Below are 27,648 nucleotides of genomic sequence, written 5' to 3'. Positions count from 1 at the left end.
CAGATATGCTTACGGGAGAAGCGACATTATTAATAGCATTGTTCTTACCCTTACTATTGTAGTTCAAGGATGTATTTTTGCACTTGTGGACTATTGACATCTTATGTCTTTTATTGTAAAGTGAGTTTTTAGAATCAATTTTTTATATATCATAAGGTGACAATCGAGCGAGTGGCCACCTGAAATCGCTGAAACAGCGAAGTGACCGTTGCCCATAGACATACGCAATTGCATATGCGTTGCCTACCTTTAATCGACGAAGGAGAGGATGCACAGAAAGAAAATATCTTCCCTTTCCATGCATCCTCTCATCCGGATAGTCCACTTCCACTTCCCATCCTTTCCTTATAAGACAAAGGGTGGGAAGGTAAAGAGGACTAAATTAGGTCTCCGGGACACACACTCATCAGACGAAACGCGGAATTCACGCCTGTCTTCTGTGTGGTCGTGGTATTTCACCGGGCGAGCCGGGCCAATTCGTGCGAAAATGTTAAAGCGGGCTCTACCACCGATAAAAGTACATTAAACATATTTTCAACCCGCGAAGGTCACATTAACCGAAGGCTTCGTGTTTTGTGAGGTGCCTGAGCGAGGCTACTTTTAAGTATACCTGATAGATTTTTGCCCTCGAGTCTCCAATATATTTAAGTCGGGCATAATCCATCTGATGTTGTTTGAAAAGAACAGAAATGCTGTGAATACACTTTTATATTTGTATATAGCTTATATATATAGCTATAGCTTTCATAAGCATTTTTATTTATGTTAAGATAAAAATGCCAATAAACGTTAACTAAATCCTCTCTATATGCCGAATTTTTGTTATTATTTCCTACAAAGGTGCCATGATTTAAAAGCTCTTATTAATTAAACTTTTACGGTAATTTTATGACATTTACGGAATATTTAATTGTGTTTAATTAATGAAATTCATTGCTACAGAACATTAAGATTGAAATCAAATTTATTCTGTTGCTTTCGAAGTTGCAAAGATATTGCTAAAAACTAAATTAATGCGAAATGATCGTGCAATAAAGTTCAGTATTTTTTTGCGCGAAGAATCACAATTATGATGAAAATAATTTGACTATAATAAATTTAAACTATTATGTAGATTATGTTTTAAGGTCGATGAATCCGCCAAGCGTTATAATTACTAATTATAGAATTAAGATAATGTCAGACAACAAAAATATGATGTCTAATATTCATTTATTATTTTTATTACATTTTTATTTTTAGAACTTTAAACATTCTGTGTATCAATCACGCTCAGGCCACGAAACTAGCGATTACAACGACTACGAACTAGCGATTACGAACTTAGCGTAAACAGAAGTATTACTTCGCACCCGCTTTTACGACTCATGCACGTCACTGTATTGTGCTATACTTTTGATTACATCGCCCCGCTCCGCCCGTCGCCCTGTTCTGCTCCTCGCAAATTTCGTGTTCACAGCCTCACTATTCGTCCCCACTGAGGGGCGCAATGCCTGCCCTAAGTAATTTTTAGAAGGCCATAGTCAACCACGCTGGCCAAGTGCGGGTTGGTTGACTTTATTCATATTTTTGAATCTCTTCTCAGATATGTGCAGATTGCATCACGATGTTTTCCTTCGCCATAAGAACGTCGGATAAATGTACATATGTAAATCGAAAATCGAAAAACACATTGGTACATGGTGGGATTCAAACCCGAGACCTGCAGATTGCAAGTGCTTAACCCCTGAGCTACTGACACTCCACATTTGGTACACGATATAAAAATATAATTATGTCTATGCTTTAACTGAAGGTATATGTTTAATTTTACTATTAGTTTTGTTAGTTAGTACTAAAGCCACTATGACCAAACTTCATCATAGTTTGTTGTGAACAAACTTCCTTCCTTGAAATAAAAAAATAAGTCTAAGGTTCATTACAGGAAAAATAAAGACGTATTATTTCAAAACAATAAGATGTCGTTGCACTTATGTGATGGAAATATTTGCGTATACAAGTCATGTAGATCGTTATGATAATTAATATCTGCAAACACTCGATGACGGCATATACTATATTAACGTATTTTAGTTTTTCTAGAGTACTCTTTCGACGCAATTGATCTTTGAGTATCGAGAACGTTCCTACCGCGCATCAAAACAAGCTAGTATCGGAATTATAACGGCCAAGCGGTAAAAAATACTATGATAGCAGAGGTATTTAATTTGTTCTGGTTCAAGAGCATGTACAAATTGAACCCGGTTTGTACTTTGGCTAATTTTTATTTTGCCATTAGTATGTGAGTGTAGTAATAAGCCGGTGAAGTTTTGGCGTTCCGTACACAGAATTTTCGAGCCAATCAGTAAACCTCCTCATTTAACATAATTTGAACGATAGCAAGTTTATTTATTTATTAAATCTTGTTCCTATTACAAAGTACATATATAAAAACTTGACTAAATCTGATTCGAATTTATTATAATTTTTTTCTCTAATTCATCTATTCGAATCATTTAATTCACCCGAATGAACTTATAACAATCCGATACGCGAATTATAAATTGCCAATCCTTTAGAAGCAAAATTTAATTTAAAAGAGGGGAATAAACTTATATAAACACGGCTAAACACTCACGTATATTCGTACGGTGGCGGCACCGACTAGTTTCGAACCCATCGGGGGCTCTTCATCAGGGTGAGGTGGTCTGGTATTATTTCGCGGACACGGCCCGTCGCTCACTGATATCAACAAAAGAGGGGATCCCAGAAGGATGGACAGTAACCACGGACCAGTTCTCAACTCATCTTCTCAATCTCACTAAAATACTATAAATATCTTTGTTGATATTAGTATATTGTCTCGTAATTTCTTTAAGAAGCTAACTTGGCAATTTCCATTCCATTGGTACTAGCGTGCAAAGGTACGCAAGCAAGTGTTTATTTTTTGCTACATTTATCATAACCGTCAATCATCTAATATAATTTATCGTATAATTTACACGACACTTAACTGACACATATACTTAGTTATAGATTATATTACCAATTTAATTTAAGCTATCTATTATTTTTTCTAATTAGATCTAACTATCTTACTTCTTACTATTATGGATGGATGAATAGAGGGATGGATGGATGTTTGAAGGTATCTCCGAAACGCCTGAACGAATCTCGATGAAATTTGCCATGGATGTAGAACATTCTCTGGAAGAACACATAGGCTATTAATTAGGTTTTTTAATTCCGCGGGAACGGAGTTGTGGATGACCGATAGTAATATTACAAATGCGAATGTTTGGATTTTTGGATTGGATGTGGATGTTTGTTAGAAGGTATCTCCAGAACGGCTGCATAGTTATCGCTAAATTACGTATAATAATTTTAATAGTTGCCTTTACAATTTATTGCAAACAGTTTTTACTGTTTTATTTTTTACCTCATAAAGTAATTATAACACTATATACGAATTTCCGCACTTTGAACATACAAAAACAATTATTAAGTTTTATCAATATTTTTAAAGGACGACAGTTTCGAAAGTACATTCATAAGAGTTGTTGATACGACACGTTCTTGTGACAATCAATACGATGCTGCGCAGCCCTTATCGTGTGTGATGTGACGTCACTGATGGTAATGATATATAGCGGAGTGATAGTTGCGCGCGCGCACATTACCAGTCCTACGCGAGTGACCCGCGCATTGCTATCGACGCACATTTCGCGCAAAAGGTAGCCAGGTGTGGACGGACACTTAACTTGAAAATATTTTTTTAAAAATTTTACAACTAAGTGCTTTATTGAGTGACTTGTTTTAACATAAACGGTAAGTTTTTAATCAATGTATAAATCTTAAAGGAATATCATAAATTGAGCTTTTTTAATTAGGTCATTGTATTTTTAATTTGAAAAGGGGATTGGTTTTATTATATTAAAATAAATAAAATGCAATGTCCTGATTTTATTTTAAATATCAAGGTGAAATACAATGAACTTTTCAGAAATGGATTAATGAAAAAATGTAATTAATTGGGCAAACTTTGAACGAATGTTAGGAACTTTACTTTTTACTTTTACGAATTAATTTTATTTCACAATTATTATCTTATTTTTTGTCCTCTAACATTAATTTTAGACGGCTTCATTCATTTGGTAAACAATGGTTAAAGTATTAAATGCGAAAATTAAATTATTACATAATCATGATATTTACGGTACATTACTATCGTTTTACATACATAGCTTATGTATATTTATTTATTAACTTGAACAAACGTATTAAAATTAATAATTTTAAGTAATAAAATTGTACTATCTGCAAGTAATATAAATTAACGTATTTCCTACATACAAATATTTCATTTAGGTTGCTTATAACGAAAAACTATTTTTTTATTTGTCTGTCCGCAAGACCGTGTTTATTCCGCGTAATCACCGCAACGGCTAGATTGATTTTGACGGGACTTTAGCCGATGCACATAAACACATTATAGGCCACATTATTTCTAAATTCTGCACTGACGAAGTCGCGGTCGACCGCTAGAAAAAAATATAATCCTTAGACATTTCGATCTCATAAACGGATATAAAAACGGCTAAACACTGACGTATATTCGTCCGGTGGCGGCACCGACTTGTTTCGAGCCCATCGGGGGCCCTTCATCAGGATGAGTGGTACTGGTATTATTTCGCGGACGCGGCCCGTCGCTCTAATTTTATATCAGTTTAGTATAATGTCTCACGAAAGCTTGAATAATTTAATATCGATCTCATAGTATATTATTACTTAGCGTTTATATTTTCCCTAGAATTGTATAAAACACCTACAAATCTATAAAACTCTGTAGTTTAATGGTATTATGCATTAATCCTTTGTTGAAATCGGTCAAATACGTTCGTTGTATGCACATCACTGGCCCCATCTTTTACTATGACCTAGATGCTAAAAGAAAATTGCTCTGAACCTCTGTGTATCAAGGCAGTATAACGAATTTATGATTACCTCGTATTACTACGCGAAAGTTCCCTTTTTGTCCATTCACAAGGGTTGACATTGAAGAGAAATCGTTTCATATTAGGGCCGTTTTACACAGACTGCATAATGCAGTACTGATAGGATCAAGCGATACAAACCTACTCTAGCCCATAAAAAAAAATCTCAAAAATCTATCAAATAGTTAATGAATGTAAAGAAGATATAAATAAAGATATTGCTCTTTAATTGATTTAATACGAATCATTAAATATGTAATTATTATTTATGCGTTTCCTTAATTACAATTTTAATACTCTCATTATTAACTTGTCATAAAATGTGCAATTGCGGGAACCAGATTTAAAAGAAGTAATAATTAAATGACCTTGAGTGTCACGTTATTAAGGTAATGCTTTTTAAAATATCTGCTATTTGTGTATTATTATTTAAATATTTAATTAATTGGATAAAATTTATTTTTTACTTTTACTTCCTATTTAATAAAGTAGGCCATTACTGGGTAAATTTTTTCCAGAGGTCACCTTTCTGTTTCTCACTGTAACAATTACTTAAAAAAAATATATATATTAATATAGCGTTTGTTACATGATCAAAACTTGTATTCCAATTCTATAAATCTCGTTTCTAACCTCGTATTAAAATGTCAAGACGGCAGTTAAATTCAATAATTAATTATTAATAATATCCTATTATGTTTCAAATTTGGGAATCAACCTATTAGCTATTTGACCTCTCCTCCTCCTCTTTATAAGCGACATCGTTGACGCTGACCTTGGACATCTTAAACTTGGAGTTGGAGTGTCTATCCATATGTAACTCTGCATCAATTGACCTCTAGATAGTTCTATTGGCCTTAACCTTTGCTCGGGTAAAGTTCAAATATATTTTCGCTAGTCATCGATCTAATGAACCACCATAACACGCTGACTAGCATATTGGACGTTTCGCAATCTCTACCCGTCTAGGTTTCTTCAACAAATATCTGGCTAATAAAATAAAATATTCAACTGTAAATCTCTGTGATATATTACATTTTCCTAACATTATTAATATATGTTGCCACTTTTGAGATAACAAAAGTCTTAACATTTTTCATGGGTTACATTGTTTTCGCAATCCAAGAAGGCTTTAATGCTCTGATACTTTTACAAAAGTCATTGACCAAGTTGCATATTTATAAAAAAATAATAATATACAAACAATTCTCAAGAGTTATTAAGCACAAGGTTTTTATAGATTATTTATTTCGGTATTCAATGTATCGATAGTTTGACAACGCAAGTTACATTGTGATTATGTTAATAATATATTCTATGTTACAATCGTTCAATATGAGTTAAAATGTCTTATAAAATATTCATTTATTTATTATTGAAATCAAAATTGATATGTTAATCTCACATAAAAATATTGTTGTAATTTTTTCTATTTGTTTCAACATCGATTTGCAAATCAGTACTAAAAGATTGAGTAATTTTTAGTAAATAAGAAAGAACGCGTGGCTATGTTATTTACGTTACTTAGCATGTGTTAAGTACAGCTAAGGCTAATAGTAAAGTTATACATACATAAATGAATATGTAAGATTATTATTTATGTACTTATATTATTTAAGCTTGTGTTTTATTTATATTTAAATAATAGAAGAGAATAAAATTGTAGGCACAGAACATCATTCATTTATTCTTACATTCAGTAAGTGAATCTGTTAGTTTCTTTTTTAATATACAAAGATTACGAATGGACTAAAGGTTTTAGATTCACGGTCACTTGTTAACTCTCATGAACTTCCAGAAATAACTTGCCGCATTGGTTTTTCCGTCCTTTGGTCGTTATCGCTCCGCGGATTTAAGTTTTTTTTTATAACTTTGGTACATCAAGGAACTGGAATAACTTGTTGCTTTAAACTGGATTGGTTGATTTGCAATTAAAATATAATGTTTACTTTTTAATAAACAGTAGGTAGTAAAGTACTTGCTCAGTTTTAAAATGTTCAATTCTATATTAATATAATATACATAGGTATTTAAAACTAGATATAAAAATTGCCATCACAACGTTGACATAAAGCCATCAATAAAAAAAGTAATAAGGGCATATAACTATAATGATGGAGATGGAGCAATTATCTATCATAGAATTAACTGGAAACATCCACGTGAAATCCTGTAAGAATGGAAAAATACGTTGAGTAATGTTAAATTGCTTGCTCAGAGTTCTGCAGACGCAAACTGCCAGCATCACAATAAACAACGGTATTCGTTTACATATATTTGTGTTTTAAGATCGCATTACAATATTTACAGACGCAGAATAATTTATCGATGGAAATTGTAGTTTAGTTCCTGCATTGTTTGTTAACGCAAAGAATACTATTGTTTTTATATGAACAAGAAATACTCAATATTATCGTTCGCTAGTATCGACGCTAGAGCATCGGTGGCTCAGGGGTGAAGCACTTGACTTGTAATCTGCAGGTCCTGGGTTCGAATCCCGCCAATGTGTTTTTCGATTTTCGATTTACATTTAACCGACGTTCTTACGATAAAGGAAAACATCGTGATGCAATCTGCATATATTTGAGAAGAAATTCTAAGATATGCGTGAAGTCAACCAACCTCCGATTGGCCAGCGTGGTTGACTATGGCCTAATAAACCCACCCTAGGCTCCGAGCCCCTCGGTGGGGACGTACAGTGCACTGATGATGATGATGATGAAAATGATCGTTCGCTAGGCCATTTTAAGTGTAAAAAATCTTATAAGTATTGGAACTGCTAATTAACATCTTCTGCCTTTTGGGTCTTACTTCTCTTTTTTTATTATTACGGTCTTTGACTTGTATCTTGCATGAAACTTTTACACAGAATTCAATTTATGAAAATGTCAAGCGTTAAATGTTTGTTCGTTGCGGCTCCATATAATTAAATAAGACCTAAATAAATATCCAATCTGTGTGTTCTTTATAATATTGAAAGTAATAAATTAGATAATAAAAATAAAATAAATATTTGTTGGCCTCACCAGTTGTTTATCTTTGCACACTGGGTAAACATTGAAAAGATCTTAAAATAAATTAAAAAAATCTATACTTGACAATTAATTTATTTTAAATTTACTTGCTTAAAACTTCTTTTTTTGCGCTATAAGGCTTTGTGTAATCAAATATTTTATTATTAAGAATAAGGATATTCTTAATCTTCGAAATCGTACTAAAGCAAAAACGCTTTTGCAAGACAACGACATGTTTTTGTGCAGTTCACCTTTTAAAGAACTTAACGGAATTTATTTGAGGTACTCAAAAATAATTACATTAATCTCAAGTAGCTGTAAAGCTCGTCGAGTTCAAATAGCGATCGCGTCAGCTGGTGGCATTGAACTTCCGGCAAAGCCTTTCCGAATTCGCCCGGAATGCGCGTGCGCCGAACGCAGCTATGTTTCGTAACATCTCACCGGCCGCGCCACGCGACTCAACATCGCCAATTAAACGATTTTGCAATTGAAACTACACGACAGCCGCTTCAAGGAGAAGTGAACACTAATTATTCAAGTTTCTTATCACAATAAAAGCATATAACAATGAATTGAAGGTCTGCTTATTGTGGAACCGTCCGGTGACGTTTCAAAAATCGCACAACTTTGTTTCTAAGATGTCGCAAAGACAGTCTTTACTTTAGTTACATGATGCCGAATGTATAAAATACGAATTTAGATAAGTTACAGAAAAGTCTAAAACAATAAAGGAACTATTTAATAATAAAAATCCACTATTCATGTTAGGCAGTTTGACTTTTCTACGTTGTAGGCCACAAGGATATAACCTCGGTTTTGATCGCATGTAAGGAAACGACTTAATTATGAATAGTCTAGTCATACACATGTTTATTAAGATGAATAGAAAATATTATGGCGTAATAAACAAATAACCGGTTCTGTATTATATAAATTAATAAACTACACACAAAGGCAATGTCCGACGGTTTGTTTTGTCTCAAATGAGGTGGGGCCATAAACATCGCGGATAAATCATATTCATTTTTAATTTATTACATAATAATGTTTATATACTTGCTATTAAATAGCGAATATTACGTAGACTTGTAACACTGATATTGTTACATTTTCAAAGTTTTTAAAACGAAATTTTACATAGGGTGATCCGTTATTCTTCTGGTATTTGTGTATTCATTTTCCGTATATAAAAAATATTGAATGAATGTAGAATTGGTCGCTGTCTATCTGTTCGGGTTACACGCGTAATTATATTGCTGAAAATTGGAAGTCTAATTAAAATAAAATAATGATCCCGTAAAAAAACAACAAAATAAAACTTTTTATTTCCTTTGAAAGATTTTTCTTTGTTTAACAGATTAAAATAATTTTGTACAATTATGACCGATGACCGCGTAATTTCTACTACAATGAGTAAACATTGCTCAAAAGACTCCATAAAGATGGCCGAGCCGATGAGGAAGCCGCGGTACAAGGTTAAAAGAACATGTTAGGAGATAAATTAATGATAGACTGGTTTATTGCATGCAAAATAGGAAGTGAAACATATCCTAGTTTTTTCTTACTAGGAAGTTTTTACGCTTTGATTTAAAAATTGTCTAGTTTTTTTTATCGTATCATCTTGAGAAGTGAGATGGTTTTGATAGTTTATTTTATGATTTCTTTTTAAAGTTCTCATCCTACTTTTTAGTAAGCATAATATTGAATTTAATTAAGTGAAGCAACAAAACATGCAACAGAATTTAGAGTTTCAACTTCTACAGAAATTGTTATTCTGTGAGTTATTTATTTAATGTAATTTTATCAGCATCTGTATCAAATTAATTGTAGGACAAAACCCTTTTAAGGCTTACACATTAATTGGATAATTTTAATACTTATAATCTTACTAATATTATAAATGTGAAAGTTTAGATAGATGGATGTATGTTTGAAGGTATCTACGGACATTCAACGGATCGCGCTGAAATTTGCCATATGTGTAGAACATAGTCTGGTAGAACACATAGGCTACTTAATATATTTCTTTATTCTGACGGAATCGCAGGCGACAGCTAGTTTAATAATATATTTAAATAGTTGCGACCATTGAGATATACAAACGTCTATTCGATTTGTTCTGTGGCTGCTAAAATGATGAAATAATAAATATCAGGAGATAATTTTTGTTGCACAAATGCATATATATTTACTTTATAAAAACCTTTCAAAATCTACAATATTGCATTCTGTGATTATTTATGCATTCAATATACATTTAAATGTCAATTCAAGACGCAATTTGAACATTGGGACCGGTTTACTGGTTATTATGCAGTTATACTATAAAATAAATTTACTTTTAGATGTCAATTAAATTGCAATATTGTATGTTTGTTTTTAAAAAAACTAACTTAACATATCTGCACATGTCTGCAAAAAAATAAATTAAAAGCTATGTATGAAGTCAACCAACTCATACTGGGCCCGCGTGGTAGACGATGGCCTAATCACACTTAACTTAGGGTAAGTTCCGAGCCCTAAATGGAGTCGTAGACTGAGCTGATGATACTTATGTAAAATAGAGTGTAAATAAAACTAAATTACAACAAACCTTAATTTGAACAATTTTAACTGCGATACACTGAACAAAATCGACCAATTTGAAATTATGTTATATTTAACATATTAAATGATTTACTTTTATATATATGAAATAAATTTATACTAAGCGATATTCAACAATATTTCAATTTATGATTAAAAATATTTTAAGCTACTAACTGCCGCCCGCGACTTCGTCCGCGCAGTTTTATTAATTTAAGCCATTAAGCCATTATTTTAAGCCTATGAATTCTTCCAGGCTATCTATATCCGCTGTTTTGAACATACTTTCTAACATATATTCAACCATCTAAACATTCGGATTTATAATATTAGTAACAAATCTAATGAATATTCTTAAATCTATGATTTTAAATAAAATATTAACAACGAATAATTTACTAAAATATATTATTAAAAGGAGTCCCTTTAGGCAAGGTTCCGAAGATACTGGCAGCGTTCCCCCTTTGAATAGCTAAACTAATTCTTTGTCCGAGGTAGCTGCCAGCTCTTCGGTCCCCTGTGATGTCGATAATTTTTTTGGTTATGTTCTTAAAAAGTCTTAGTAAGATAAGGCTTTGAAATATAATTTATTCAAGGTTATGTATAAATAGTGGTAAATAGTACTGGAAATGATTTCAGGGTTTGTGAGTCAGTGGTATACAATGTTACTAATTATTCATGCAATAGACAACCTGTTAGATAATTACTTAATGTCCTATACCAACCAGTATGCAGTAATTTTGCTAATTAGTAGGTTATTTTAACATCGTGCTTTAAACTAGCTGTCGCACGCGACTCCGTCCGCGCGGAATTAAAAAGAAACTTAAATAGAAGCCTATGTTTTTTTCCAGACTATGTTTTACACCTATGCCAAATTTCAGCGCGATCCGTTGAGAATGTCCGTAGATAGCTTCAAACATATCCGTCTATCCATCCATCTAACCTTTCACATTTATAGTATTAGTAAGATTTACTATAGTTTAGTGTAATGTTCGTCTAAAGATAAATACAATCAAAGAAATGTAGCACCCCAAACAAAAATATTACATTTATTAAAGCTTTATTGTTGTTTTAAACTACCATAATTAAAATGCAACGAACGAACTTTGATTTATAATGACAATATGTCAAGCGTCAAATTCTCCTCTGTCTTATAACAACTTTAAATAGGCTTTTCACTTGCTTACTTGTGTGGTCGTTTTGTGTAAATTTTTGAGTCAGTATTGTTAGGAAGAAAATCCGACACTGTGCCGGTGTACTGGCACAACTAGCCTTACTAAAATGTCGACGTTTATGTCCCCTCACTAATCATTCTGACACTTTGTAATGAAAGTCTAATGAAAAATAATGTCTAAAAGTATGTACATACATATGAAGACGTGTTCTCGCGAAAAGTGGATAAATTTATTTAGTAAGACGGCTTGCATAGTACGTGAGTACATCAGTAACATATATTATTGGAACCATTTACGCTAAATGTGAGTGTCACCTTTGGGTCCAAGACTTTGTTGTCTACATAACTTTTTCCACGGATTGTGTACAATTATGTGACTGAGTAGTTGTTAGATAAATTTCCATTTCATTGTGTGAACTTAGAAAAAGACGGATAAAACCGTATCAAAACAACTTTATTATTCTGGAAATATATCGCATTTTTTTGATACTAAAGTTTAAAAGATGCGACGATTTAATGTTTTGTTGAAATATTTATAACGATAATTGCATAAATGTGTTTTTTAATGAGGAAATAACGAACAATATTTAAATGTATTAAAAGCTTTTTGTATGCATGTTGTTGATACATTGTTAGTCTGTTGTTGTAGTACATAAAGTTGGACATTAATGAGTGCTATGTGGGAGGTTTCGCACGTGGCGGTCCTAATGACATTTTATGCTTACTTTACGACAAATCCTCGACGCAATTCCTTTATTGACAGTTTTATTAAAACAACTATATGCATATTCAAAGATTACACACATGTACTGATGCAAAATTATTGTTAAATAGATCTCGCGTTCAACTGCGTCCGCGCAGACTTAAAAATCTTAATTTAGTTATTAGTAGCGTATGTGTTCTTCCAGGCTATGTTCATCTATGCCAAATTTCAGCGAGATCCGTGCACTCGTTCTGGAGATACCTTCTAACATTCGCATTTATATATTAGTAAGAAGTAAGATTTGCTTTTTCATCGAGTCTAGAGATTTTTAATACAAAAATAATATACGCGATTTTGAGAAAAAGAGTCTTGACAGACAGACGGGCGGACAACAAAGTGATCCTATAAGGGTTTCGTTTTTTTTCCTATGAGGTACGGAATCCCAAAAATTAAGAAATCTTTACTTAAATGGGTTTTGGTGCTAAAACACAAACAAAATAATCGTGGAAAATTATCACCGTGAGCATTTCATTCAAATACAATATTTAGATCGTAAAGTTTTGCAAAAAAAAAACAACATTTAAAATAATAGTTCCCAGCATGAATTGAGTGTGCAACAAAGTTTTGCAATCTCTAAACTTCATCATATTTAGCAATACAGTTTCACAAATATTGTGTTTTGATGTTTTATCTTTAAAATGTCCAGCATAGTTTGTTTTTAATGTTTTAAAAAAAGTTTCGCAAAAGATTATTTTTTTAATACCACAAGTCAAACAAATTTATTTATAAACTTTATATTTTAACATTATTTTCCAATTTAATCACAAAATTACGCGCAGTTCTGATAAATATTTAAAAGTAAATAAAAAAAATAATTTAATGTATTGAAGGACATTGTAAATAATACGATTAATTTCCTGTCATAACACGCATTAAAAAAAAACAAAAAAAATGTAAAAAAATTATCTGGTTTAAAAATAAAACTGTAAACATATTTCTTTGTTATAATCACGATTAGTGGTATTTTTACAGTAAAAGAGAGTTTCCATTGTTGTAAGGTAAACCCATTATGTATGAACTTGACTCATTTTCCCGTGGAGCAGACGATTAAGAGATTGCCGGTTTAAACCTGGTTACACAATCCATTGTAATTACGTAGCTAATTAAAGGAAACACCACTCGTAAATGAAAGTAACAACGTTTTTTGTATACAATGGTAGTGATATCACTTATTTCTCAAGGTATTTGAGTGGATATGTTCATACGATAATGTTTATGTGTTTTATTGTTCTTATAGAGTGGCGATAGGGTTGCCAGGCGTCCGGATAAACTGGGACATAGATAGACTTTTAGATTGCGTGTCAGCCAAAATAAACGGTTTTGTTATTGTATTGTACCTATTACTAATAATGAGACATATCCTCAATAATGTAGAGTATCCGGCCTTTCTATCCAAATGTCCGGCCAAGCTAACTGGTCTGTCCAGCTATTAAGTTTGGCGACAAGACAACCCTAAGTGGCGGTGTATTTATATGTTAAGTAGGCAATTTTTATGTAACACCCGTCTTGCTCTAACGTGCCTCTACCGCGCATGGCATCGTCTGTCTGTTTCACTGGAATAAAATAAAAAAATATATATATTTTAAAATTAGATACCATTCTAATAATATGTACTATTATTTATTTATTGTGTTCTATTTGGATGAGTAGTAAAAAATAATCCAAAAAAGTATTTAATAGTCATTGAATAAATCACTAATCAACTTTTTCTATCTGGCATAAAAATATTTAAGTCTTGATAAAGACTTTGAAAGTTGTAATAAAAATTTAAGGCTTTAAAAAGGGATCGAAAATGAGCTTTTATATAGACCGTATTTCCCCAAGGTTTTTTTATTTTTTCCGCTTTTATTTAAACACGCAACTATGCTGGGTATAAATAACATCCCGGAATTACTTCGTATGTTAGCTCCAAGTGGTATTATGCAGCCATTATAAGCATTTAACTTGCAATATATAATTTACTTTTTCTATAAATGAAAATTAACGTATGTTTGTCCCAAATGAGTTCCATAACTGCTGGGCAAATAAAAACTTAATACGGCAAGAAAACTAACCTTCCATTACACTCATTATATTTTAATAAGATCCATTAAAATCATTAAAAAGAAGTTTTTTTCAAAAATAATGATTTTTTCTCTTTATTATGACATTAATAATATACCTTGGGCATTCCATCTACATAATTCAAAGAAAATAAAGTTTACGATGTATATTTTATGATATTATACAAGACATTACTGCCAATTAACAGAAAACCTTTTGACCGTTCTGATAATTAACACATTTTTTCAAATCTAAAATTATATTCTACTTTATTGCAATTCCTATTGTTAACTAAAGATTAAATAAACCAGAAAACTGGAAGAGTGTTCTAAAAGGATTTAAAATCGTTATGCACTGCCTGGTCACTTTTCATTTTGTCAGCCTCACTTACAAAGTTTTCTCTAACAAAATAACTGTCAATTTGAAATAAAAAGTGCAATCATTGATAACAAATTGCTTTTACAATGTCTTTTAATGTTAAACGTGACTGTTGGTTGGGCCACTCGCATTGTTGTTCGTAGCCAAGGGCAGCAGAATCTACAAGGGATTTGAAAGTGTTCTAGGACGTGTTTGTAGAGTTATGGTTGAGCGTCACGGCCGGGGCGGAGAAGAGGGGACCACAATGACGTCGTGTGTATGCGCCGGCTGCGCTTGCGCCGCTCAATGAGCAATAAACTCGCTAAGAACGGCATCGACGCGTGCTGCGCCTCGGCGCGTCCTCTCACGAGGTCCCACTTTGAAATTATTCATCTTTTTTTAATATGCGATCAATCTTTAGTTTTTTGAAATCAATTGCGTTTGCGTCATCCAGATATCCCGAATTTTAGAGACTAAAATTAAAATATGATAATTAATAAGAAATCATTAAATTAAAATAATATGTTCCTGATATAAACTTCGCAACTCAATAATAATAATAATAATTTTACTAGGAATTCTAATACTCGACTGATTTATTGCAACTTACAACATGTTAGTTAAAGTTAATATTCGAAAATTTTATTTTATTATTAAATTAAACATATTTTATTATAAAATTTTATTTTACCGTATACTTATACGGTAATAACACTGAAAAGTACGACTTAATACATTTATATTAATTTTCACACTTAGGCGAATAAAGTTAATATCTCGATGAAAATTAATTTTCATAAAAGAACGCATAATTTGAATTTTGCTGTTGTTGAAAAAATTTGAATTGGAAACAATTTGTAATATGCTAGGATGCTAATTATAAAGCCATTTATATTTCCTTACACATAAAAACCTCTTCCATATTTTAAGTATAAACAAAAACATTAACGCCCGTTTTTTTGTCAAAATGGTTTATAATAAATAAGCCTTATTTCTTCCGAGCAAGTACACAAAAAACGTTCCAGTACTTAATATTATATTAAAATATAATAATATTATATCCCAACAAAAAAATTACCAAACCGTAGCAATATTACGCGTAAATTAATATTTGGTAATATATTAATTTACGCTCAATAAACACACGCGCCAAAATTGCTACGCATTCACGCTCCGGCTACTCCGAAATCATACAGCGTAAATTCATGACCAAATTATATTGCAAATGCTTTGAGGTTATCGAATAAAGCGGTTGTCCTACACAAAAAGTAGAAATACCTAAGATTTGATAAGGGACATACGAGAATAGATTTCAGTTGTCTATTTATGCGACGTCAAAGCACACAGGACAGGCGTAGGTTATGTTGACTATTATTTTGATATCCGTCCTTATTAGAATATTATATATACATAGTTGGAATATAACAATATTTGAATTTGTTCGTTTTCGTCGTTCATTTGTTTCGACTTTAACAAAAAGTTATTTTTCTTTTTGTATACATATATATGCAAATATGTATGGCCTGAAGGCAATGCCTGTGTTGAATAAAGGCAACCAGGGTTCACAATAAGCTTTCATAAGTTTTTAATACACACGTTCCTCGGTAACCTTCTAAAATTGTAAGCTTTTATTTTGAATAATTTTCGCATTTAAATATAACCCATTTAAACTATATAAAAAATATAAAAACGTAATGAATAAATTTTTAATTTGAAAAATATTAGTCACCTAAGGGAAGTAATTAGTAATACTTACACGCTTGATATACATCAACATAATATTAATAAATTAGCTAATTATAATAAAAAATAGCAATACTTAATTATATTAGAAGGTTATAAAAACGTTTAGATTTCAATCTAAATTAAATACATATAGCTAGGACATATATTTAAAGTGAATGTTTTATACTAAGTAGATCAATTAAAAAATGCATAAATTTCCGTATTTTCCGTTTCTATATGATAACTAACGGACATCTGGTCCACCCTGACATTCGGTAAACTTGAACGCGACAGACGAAACTCGAAACTCGATATACCGAAAATGTCTTATTTAGCAATGTGTTTGCAACCGTCGAGTCGTTTTGTTTAAAAGCTCTTGTCGAACAAAAATTTAAAATATTTTTTGTATGTTGCTTACAATACTAGTGTATAATAATAGTGTTGTATTTTTAAAACTGTTGTTTTATGTGTATTTATTTGTTACAGTGACAATGGATATCTTAAATAGGATAGTGGCGGGTTATCATGACCTAATGGATAACAAAAGTGATCAACGAGTGAAGGATTGGTTCCTGATGTCATCGCCGTTCCCTACATTAATGATATGTCTCACTTATGTCTTTACAGTCAAAGTAAGTAATAATAATAAGACATTAAATCTGTTTAAAGTTATTGCAACATCCATATATATAAAAGAAAGTCGTGTTAGTTACACTATTTATAACTCAAGACCGGCTTTACCGATATGGCTGAAAATTGGTGAGGAGGAAGCTTAGAGCCAGAAGAAGCACATAGGATATTATTTATTCACTTTTTTTTGGAATTCATGTCATGAAGAGCTGCTTTTTATTTAACTTACTAATATTATAAATATTCGCATGTGATATATCCACGCGGACGGAGTCTCGGGCGACAGCTAGTTTATTATACAATTAAAAACACAAAAAAAACTAACATAACGCACAAAAAAAAGATCAAACAAAAATTACAATTAGGAGTTGCAATGCAGAACATATAGGGCTTTTGCTCAGCAAATAGCTTTTGTTAATTCAAGAATAATTTAAATTAAACAAGTTTAGTGATTTGCCTACAAATGTTTATTAATATGCAAGTTATTTTATGGTTGTCTCGCAAGTTCAAGACAATTATGTCATGTGTCAATTCCTTTACGCCACAATAATTACAGCGGAATACTAATTGTGATTATTTGCAGGTGCTCGGCCCCAAGTTGATGGAAAACAGAAAACCTTTCGAACTAAAGAATGTGCTCATATGGTACAACCTGTTTCAAGTTATTTTTAGTTGCTGGTTGTTTCACGAGGTAACTATTTTAGTGCTTTTATATTTTAACATATAAAATTATCTTCAGTTTCCGAGAGATCGAAATATTTAATTATAAGAATCTTAGTTTCATGACCTCTTTGCTAAATCTCATTGCCAAAGACTCTCAATGGACGCTATTCAATCAGCTTAGGGTCCTTCAAGAAGCGAGCTTATATATCAAAGGTCGGCAACACATCTGCGGTTCCTCTGGTATTGCTGATGTCCATCGGCGTCGTTAAACACCTCGGTGTTCCCGCTGCCCATTTGCCCCCTTCTGTTATAAAAAAAAAAACTTACCGTTGGTTTCCGAAATTAAAATCTCTGTTTACAACACATCGTCAATCAGAGATAACAATTATGTTTTAAACGGGGATGTTGTCCTTAGAAATCCACTCTTAGAGCTATAAGTTTCTAATTAAATTTAGAATCGTATTATACCCACCAAGGGAAATAAATTTGTCGGTGTATAATTGTCTATTCCACTTTCTTACAGAGCATAGTAAGCGGTTGGTTCAATGGATACAGTTTCCGTTGTCAACCAGTCGACTACTCAAGATCGCCTGAAGCGATGCGTGTAAGTATAAACATATAGAACTATTATATATACATACTTTAAGACATTATTAGTTAGAATCCTTTCGTTACCAAGTCAAGTGTCAGAATGATTAGTGAGGGGACATAAACGTTGATATATTAATAAGGCTAGTGTGGCGCCGATACACCGGCACAATGTCTGATTTTCTTCCTAACAATTCTTTTATACACATAGACTTAAAAGTATTAAAAAAAATAGATTTTAAGAATACCTTTACCTAAGAATCCGTCACGGCTTATAATCTGGATTAGCTCACGGTGTTTGTTACTCATGGATGACAGCTAAGATAACTAAGAGCCAAAGCACTCTAGAGCGATGAGCGATAGCAATGAGCGTTCCTCCATATATGCTCATATAGATTAAGCGCATGATCAAAATACCAGGCGACTAAAAGTGTGCGGGGGCCTTAAGAGATACTTATATTAGCCTTATGTTACTTAGTAGTATTCTAATTTGATTATTTCTAATAGACTTTTTTGTTAACAGACGGTGAGAGGATGCTGGTGGTATTACTTTTCAAAATTCACAGAATTCTTTGATACGGTAAGTTTTCTTATATTAAATACATAACGTAAAGACAAGATTTCTTTATTTACTTATCAATAACATGGAAATAATAAAACGTTTTATGTTTTTTACGTCAGTTAAACAGACGTCAGTAACAAAGTCTCAATGTTTGTGTTTGTCAACAAACAAGACTGATCTGTCTGTCCGTGCGTTTAGCTTCTTAAAATATGAAAATGTAATCTTTGTGATAACTACTAGTAGTTCCCATCATTAGGTTGATAAATTATATTACTCAATCGCCTACTTACTCTTCTTCCTAAGAGGGGGAAGAGAGTAGAGGAAAGGTTGAGGGGAGGTCATAGTATGTAATAGGTAATCTTCTAATTATTGTCAACTGACGTATCTGATTACGATCCATTTTTTCCTCTTTCACGCAACTCATTCCATACTTTATTTGGTTTCCTAAGTTTGCAGCCATATTCCATCTTCAAATTATGTTACTAAATACTACTACTATTTAAATATTACAATACTAATTTAATTATTATCATTTCAATGTTTCAAATTCATAAATTAATTAACAAGTTTAATTTTTTATATGGCCTTTTCATTCTTACATTTCCCAATATTTCCATGACTAAACAATATCAGAGTGTCAATCCATTGTAACGTTGTGATCAAATATTTGGACATCAATTTAGTGAATTGTAGACGTTGTTACTTACGCGTACACATGACATTATCAACATTACAGATGTTTAGTACATAGTAATTTAAAACGTATATAAAGGACACTCAGTTTATATATTCTTGATTACGTAAGATCTATTTGCATATATATTAATTGCTCATAAAATTACATAGTTTAGCAATAATCTTACAAATATTATAAATGCGAATGTTTAGATGCATGGATGGAAATATGTTTGACAGTAGGTTTCTGCAGAACGGCACAACAGATCGCGACGAAATTTGATATGGCCATAGATAATAGTCTGTAAGAAAACAAAGGCTACTAATTAACTTTTTTAATCCTCTGAAAGGAGACAGGAACAGCTAGTTTTACATTTAACAATACAATTTCACAATATTATCAAATCGTTTTAGGTGTTACGTATTAGCACATAAATAATTTTCTTGTCTTTTAGATTTATTGGCTACATATGTACTTTACATAGACGTTAAATGTAAATGTTGCGTACATTCGCAACACATAAATAAATAAGTATGTACGTCACATTACATAATATGTATTTATTTAAATGGAATAATTTATACTAGAACAAAAGAGTGTTATTTTCTTTCAAAGATATTTAGTATATATTTAGTGTATATACGTCCGGATGAACAAAATAATTTAATTCAGACTTCAAAATATAAAATAGTATTTTTTAATAACAAATTATGCGTTTCCATAGTTTATTAATTAGTTCTCACATTTTTATGATACAACTTAATTCTTACAAGGTTATTATAAATTGCAGATCATTAATAAGGTGAAACGAAATCGATTAAGTTAACCGGAAACGTCGTCATGGTCACTTCAAACGGTACCGCCCACATGTATATGATACATATTTTAGGACTGATATGTATATAGCGACCTTCGATTTATATATGTTAGTTACTAGCTGTCGCCTGCGACTCTGTCCACGCGGAATTAAACAAAATTTAATTAGTAGCCATTCTGGAGGAACCTTGTAACCAACAAACATACATGTATCGTTCCATCCATCCATCCAAACATTCGCATTTATAGTATAAGTAAGATGTGTATTTTTAGTACGGATTTCCATTTCATTAATAAAGTCAATTTGAAAAAATGTGCTTTCTCCTTTAGTCTTAATAGCCTGGCCGATTGCACCAAAATGTAATTCGCTTTGTATTGTTTTTTTTTGTTTCTCTTGTTACAGTCCAGTTGTTTAATTAATTATTGTCTGTTAAAATGAATGACCCTATTCCAGATCTTCTTCGTAATGCGCAAGAAGTTCGACCACGTTTCGAAGCTGCATGTCATTCATCACGGCATTATGCCGATGTCAGTCTGGTTCGGCGTCAAATTCACGCCCGGTAAGTAATCAATATTAAAGATAAATAGTACAGTCGCCTTCGTTCTCGGTGTATCAGTTACAGAAAAAAAACCAACATGTAATGTTTAAAATAAATAAAAAACAAAAATTCAGTGGACTTGATCCTTTTATTATCGTTTAATTAATACTATGGTAACAAGATTTTTGGACCTTTATTGTTCTAAAGCGTAAAAAACGATCAAACGATTAACACTTTTATGAAGGTGGCATACGGCCAGTGAAGACCACTGTACTTATTTGTGTGTAGCAATGTAGTACTATTAGTTGTAGAAAAATTATCATATTAATTCTAATTGGTATATACCATGTTTTAAAATGTCATATATTTCTCAATACATTTTTTAATTACATACTTTAATCCTTAAAAATAGTAGCACTGCAAAATTGTAATATCGAAATGGTTAACTACACACTTATTTATTCCGTCTCTTTGGAAAACATGTCCTAGCTAGTTTAATCTTCGAGTATTTTCTAGACTAAATACAATAAGATGACCGCGTCAGTAATAAAACAGCACTCCCATGAGCAAATACACGATGACGAGGACCTCTTATTTGAACAACTTCAGAGGACAAAGTCTATATTTCGACGGTGGCAATCGTGACATAAGCTTTTGAGCATGTGATGAATGTTCTCGATTCAATTCATAATATAAAACAGTCTCACACGAACATACCTTTAATCTTTTTTAAACGGAGTTAAGTACATCATTCAAACAACTAACAAAGACTAGTTGTCGCCCGCGACACCGTCCGCGCGGAATTAAAAAAACATAATGAGTAAATAAAGTTCAAATTGACTCAACATTTTATTTAGAAAACTTTAATTTGGAAAAATAAAAGGTCTGTTTTTAGGGTTTTCCTAACAATTATGTGATTTTTCTCACCTTTGAAACCTTCCCTAGACCTCCACGAACATTTCAAGACCATGATAAGATAAATCTGTTCAGCCGTTCTCGAGTTTTAGCGAGACTAACGAACAGCAATTGATTTTTATATATATTGATTATTATAATAATTAAAGAGAAACAAAAAAATAGAGCAAATTAAATTGCTTATAGCTAAAAAATCTGGTTTAAAAACAAGTTGGTGCCAACGCCAGATCAATTATACATGAGTGTAGTTTTTTTTCTACTATTTGATGATATCGACGGAACCATGAGACGTAGAATCGTAGTGCACCGACCTGTTACTATATCAAAGGAAGTTTTATATAATTATCGTCATGAGTTATGCAAATATAAATTTGAATATTTTAACAATTTAATCACACTTTAACCAGTTTATACTGGTGATATTTAAAACATATTTTATATTCATCTCTACTTGATTCCACACATTTTAACTTTTAATTTAACAGGTGTACGTACAAATTTGCTTTCTATTTTATGTTCGATTACAAATATTTTATAATTATCTGGAGCCATTTTTAATATAACCTTGTTAACTAAAATAAATTCTTTATTTAATTTAATTAAAATGAGGATATTGCATATGACAAATCAAACTATTCAAGGTCACCTAAAATAACGATATGGCAAAGTGTGAAAAGTTTTTCTTTCGTTTTCCTGATGTAAGGAAACTCTCGTCAAATTAAAGTCAAATTATTTTGACCTTTAGTGTTTTTGCTTTTCTTTTTTAATGAATAATTGTGAAAAATAATGTATAATTAATTAGTTATTTTTTTCCCTGGTCGTTTTGGTACAATTTTTAACATTAACTTTATTTTTAACTTTTAGCTTTATATTAACCTTTAATAAATGCGAAAGTTCCCACACCGCTACGATTTAGAGATCAAGAAGCAAGCATACATATTTCTTTAAGGACGGCAACGCAACCGCGTTTCCTCTGGTGTTGCGGATGTTCATTGACCTCGGTGACCTCTTTTCATTGAGGTTTTTTTTTAAAATAAATTTATTAAATTAAGCAACAATCGTTGATATGCCAACATATGTAAATCTTAAAGATTGTAACGGTGCATGATTTTTAATTAATTTAAGCGGATGAAGGCCATTTTATTGGAAAAATCCTTTAAAGCGAGGAAGTAAAAAATAATACATTTAGAACAGGTCGCAAATCAGCGTTATTTTTGAGTATTCAAAGCCTGTATCATTATTGCATACTAATAAGATAATTCTTCTTTGTAACACAAGATTTATTCAATTTTAATAAACAAGTTATGCTACGCATTTAGATTTTTTTTCTATTAAATTCCTAATGTAATTTATTCGTTGTAGGTAGCTTTAACAATTGGAAACGAATATACTTACATATTAATTAGTTCCTGAAGAAGAAAATAATTCCGTGTAAAGTTATTTTCGCATTATAATAATAGTTTTCGAGTATCTTTTTTTTTTACGAAAATATTTTAAATGTACGTGAATAAAGTGCATGTTTTTGTTTCATATTTAACAGCGAATTTTCACTGTTAAATATATTAAATTATTCAAACTTTCGTGAGCCATTATACTAAACTGATATATAAAAACGGCTAAACACTCACGTATATTCGTCCGGTGGCGGCACCGACTAGTTTCGAGCCCATCGGGGGCCCTTCATCAGGATGAGTGGTACTGGTATTATTATTTTTTCTATATCACTGTGTGAACTCACTCAGAGTGAGCGTCGGGCCGCGTCCGCGAAATAATGCCAGTACCACTCATCCTGACGAAGGGCCCCTGATGTGCTCGAAACTAGTCGGTGCCGCCACCGGACGAATATACGTGAGTGTTTAGCCGTTTTTATATATCAGTTTAGTTAATTATATTGTTGATTGTTTTATTTTTGAGAGCGATTATTTGGTTGTTGTGTTTTGTGTTCAGGTGATACGATATAATCACAACGTAGATCAAGTTTATTACAATTAAAATTACACTCTGGCCACTAAAAAATAAAACGATCCCGACAATAGTTAAAAAAAATAGACAAAAAAAACATTATCAATTGTGATAAGAAACAAAATCCAACATCTATTTCACATGATCATGCTGTGTGTTTATTAATTTTACATTTCCTGTTGTACGTAATTAATTGTAAAAGATCGCTTGTAGCGACAAAGCCGCTTTTTCCCACATTTAAAATTTTAGTTCATTGAAAATTCCTCTTTTAATCTGAGCAATAAAGTATTTATCTAGGCGTGTAAACTCTAAAGTAATATAGACTAAAGATATACATATGTTAATATCCTTTACTTTATATTCGTTAGTCTTATTCTCTAGTCGTCTGTAATGACAATGATACTATTTTTTCTTATCTGTCATGCGCAGTCGAATCTCGCCTGCCAGATACAACGCCATAAGACCTACTTGATTTGTCATCATTATGTCATTTTGTTGTCTCCACACAGGTGGTCACTCAACATTCTTCGGCATGCTTAACACGTTCGTGCACATTATAATGTACTCGTACTATCTGCTCGCCGCACTGGGCCCCAAGGTGCAGAAATTCCTCTGGTGGAAGAAGTACCTCACTGCGCTGCAAATGGTAAGATATTTCGCCAATCATTTCTATAATATCTATTCTAATATCGTTCATTAAAATATTTTTAAATATTTCTTTTCATACATTTTATATTGAAAAATATAAATATTGTTAGAAAGAAAATCCGGAAGTGGGCCAATGTATTGACTCAACACTAGCCTTACTAAAATGTCGATGTTTGTGTCCCCTCACTATTCATTCTGACACTAGACTTTGTAACGAAAGCAAGTCATTTGCGCCAAAGAATTGTATTTAATAATATCTAAAAATATGAATAAATGTTATCTGCAATTTATAATCTAGTATTATAACAATTAAAAGTAGCACGTTAGCTGCAAACGCATCTTTTGGAAGTAGGTGGAGGGAAGCGCATAAACAGCTGTGCCTCCACAACATTTAACGAATACTTTTTTAAATAAATAAGCAAATTTTTAAATAGCTATAATTTTTTTATACACAGCGACTGCTAACCGCTATTAAGTTTTGATAGCACTGTATTAATTGTGAGAAATAATCGTTCCATTTACCTTCTAAAAGCATAAATACTTAATTTATAGTTTATAGTTATAGCATGTAATAAAATATTAATAACGTTCTTTGGAGAGTTACGACTAACACCCTTGACATTTCAACTTTTGTATTGCAACAATCTAATGTTTATATACTTTATTCCAGGTCCAGTTCGTGTTAGTGTTCTTCCACGCGTTCCAGCTGCTGTTCATTGATTGCGACTATCCTCGTGCCTTCGTCTGGTGGATCGGAATGCACGCTGTTCTCTTTTATTACCTCTTCTCTGACTTCTACAAACAGGCGTACCTTAAGAAAGCCAAGGTATGTAAAATTTGTACTACTGAATCAATTTTTAACATGTCTTCTAAGATTATTTTGTTGCTATTACTAATGTTATCTCATACTCGGGACTATCAAATAGAAACTTCACGTCAAGGCTTTTAGGAAATAAGGGACCAATTGAAATTCAAAATAGAGTTCGTGATATCAGATTTTATAATTTAACATATTTGATAATTCTGTAATCAGCGTAAGCAGTAAGCAGTCAGCGGCTTTTGGCCTTGATTAATAAAAGGAAATCTGCCTTGTATGACTTCATTTAATTGCATTTTATTTTACTTCCTTATATTAAATTGAGTAAACAACACCAATAACGTCATTATTTGAAAGTTGTCCATATTTGAAATTTTATTTCTAAATTCAAACAATGACAACGTAAAATATTTAATTTTTGTTTAAATTGCTTTTAGTTTTCTTATCTAAGCTAACGTCTTAAATAACGTCGTAAATTACGAATTAAAGCAAACTATATTCTAATAAAGTATTAAAGACATGTTATTATTTAAATAACAGTATTTATTAGTTTAAATGTCAATTTATACAAATTTTGTAGATAAGTTATACAAAGTTTGCATAAAATTTACTTTAATTTTGACTTGTGTTTTTAAAGAATTAAAATAATTATTATTCCATAGATTGCGAAGGCCAAAGTAAAGGTAGAGATGGATACGTGCAAATCGGAGACAAAGGAGGGAAAATTGTCTCTCTTGAACGGCTTCAGCAATGGGTCCGCGCTGAGCGACGTACGACAACGTATGGCGGGCGCTGTCGCCTCGCAATGAAACAACCTGTTATGTCATATGCCGACATATTTAACTGTGATGAACTTTCCTGGCGCAATAGCGCGATGTTTACCTAATAAACTTACTGCTACACTCAGAAACGTTTTATCGCTTCGTTAAGAGACCCTTTGTCTAGATTTGTTGTATTAAATCTTGGGTAAGGGACTACCTTAATGACTTCACGTCTCTGAGTACGGCAGTCCGTTATTCGGAAGAAGCTCAATTAGTGACAATATAATTATTTTTAATAATTAGTTTTATTTGATAAAACTCTGATGATGTAGAGTTTTTTTTGCAATGGTAATTATAAGTTTAGCATATATCTTAGTTCTAAAAATACTTTTATTATATAAAATTGTTTAACAAAATAAGACTAGTATGTACAAATAAACCTATCGTAGTAATTTTCATATCGTTTTTGATAAAAATACTCGATTATATTTGTATTTTACGTTGTCTTATTTTGTATACTTTCATTTTTTTAGAAGGAATTATTTTAGTTTTGTAATTTCCAAAGGTCAGTTAAGAAACGAAATGTGGTTTTGTATTCTCAATGTTAAAAGTAATTTTAGTTTTCTCAATTGCAAGCAAGTCAAAGGGTCATAAACAAAACAGTTATTTACAAAAGCCCCCACCGTTGTTGACTTGTTTATCTAATATGATAATTTTATATGTATATTTTATCCCATTTTACCTGTAGTATATACCAAAGTTTATGTATATATATTCCAAACATGTATAAAATATTTTCATGTCACAAGGTTTTATTTCTATACAATAAACTTAGTACTTAAAAATACTAAAAACAGTTCAGTTCGGGTAAAAATCAGGCTTATAAATAATTTTACTTGTATAAGGCAAAAATAAATAACGATATTAAAAAATATGACTGTTTATACTTTTATAGCTCTCATTCAAAATACGATAAGAATTATTCAAAAGTTTTGGTAAGCTTAATCTGTGGAATGATTTAAAAAAAATAACGCATGTAGACTTTGTCAGCGTGAATACCAAAGATCAATCCATCATTTAACCGTCGGCTTTCATTGCCGCGACATATAATATATTGTGGTCCTCCACATTCATTAAACAATAAAACAAAGATCACAATAATATGAAATGGTATATCATCAGTGTAAACTCACAATTATTCAACAAGAAATAAGTTGTCGTAGGTTAATAACTAATAAGGTATAATATCTGCTTACAAACTATTTGCGCTGTGCAATAGAAAAAATCTAGATGGTTCATTTAATTGCAGCAGGAAATGTAACAGCTATTGTAAATGTAATATTTGTTTTTGACTTGCAATTATTATCTTTAAATGTATATTGAAGCAATTGTTAATGTATTTTTTATTTGCGACGTGTATTAAAATAAATCATAAA

At 31.7% G+C, this 27,648-nt stretch overlaps 1 protein-coding gene across 3 annotated transcripts; it reads left to right on the top strand.

Moving 5' to 3' along the window:
* Positions 1–3,692: 3,692 nt before the first annotated feature.
* On the top strand, positions 3,693–27,648 carry Elovl7 (ELOVL fatty acid elongase 7). Of its 3 annotated transcripts, none has more exons than XM_013322685.1 (9): positions 3,693–3,721; positions 17,122–17,267; positions 17,849–17,956; positions 18,452–18,532; positions 19,040–19,096; positions 21,025–21,130; positions 24,496–24,632; positions 25,305–25,460; positions 26,114–27,648. In XM_013322685.1, exons 2-9 carry the CDS (start codon positions 17,127–17,129, stop codon positions 26,258–26,260), a joined length of 933 nt encoding a protein of 310 aa, XP_013178139.1. In that variant the 5' UTR covers positions 3,693–3,721; positions 17,122–17,126; the 3' UTR covers positions 26,261–27,648. The 3 variants fall into 3 exon arrangements, with proteins under 3 accessions (XP_013178139.1, XP_013178138.1, XP_013178140.1); XM_013322684.1 differs by lacking the exon at positions 3,693–3,721 and adding an exon at positions 3,735–3,807; XM_013322686.1 differs by lacking the exon at positions 3,693–3,721 and adding an exon at positions 17,022–17,040.

The sequence above is a fragment of the Papilio xuthus genome, unplaced genomic scaffold (assembly GCF_000836235.2).
Source record: "Papilio xuthus unplaced genomic scaffold, Pxut_1.1 DF825928.1, whole genome shotgun sequence".
Classification (NCBI taxonomy): domain Eukaryota; kingdom Metazoa; phylum Arthropoda; class Insecta; order Lepidoptera; family Papilionidae; genus Papilio; species Papilio xuthus.
This window is presented reverse-complemented; position numbering and strand designations above follow the sequence as displayed.

Coding starts and splice junctions, on each gene's coding strand:
- Elovl7 (XM_013322685.1), top strand. CDS start 17,127: ATGGATATCTTAAATAGGATAGTGGCGGGTTATCATGACCTAATGGAT. Junction 19,097..21,024: donor TCACAGAATTCTTTGATACG/GTAAGTTTTCTT, acceptor ACCCTATTCCAG/ATCTTCTTCGTAATGCGCAA. Junction 24,633..25,304: donor ACCTCACTGCGCTGCAAATG/GTAAGATATTTC, acceptor ACTTTATTCCAG/GTCCAGTTCGTGTTAGTGTT.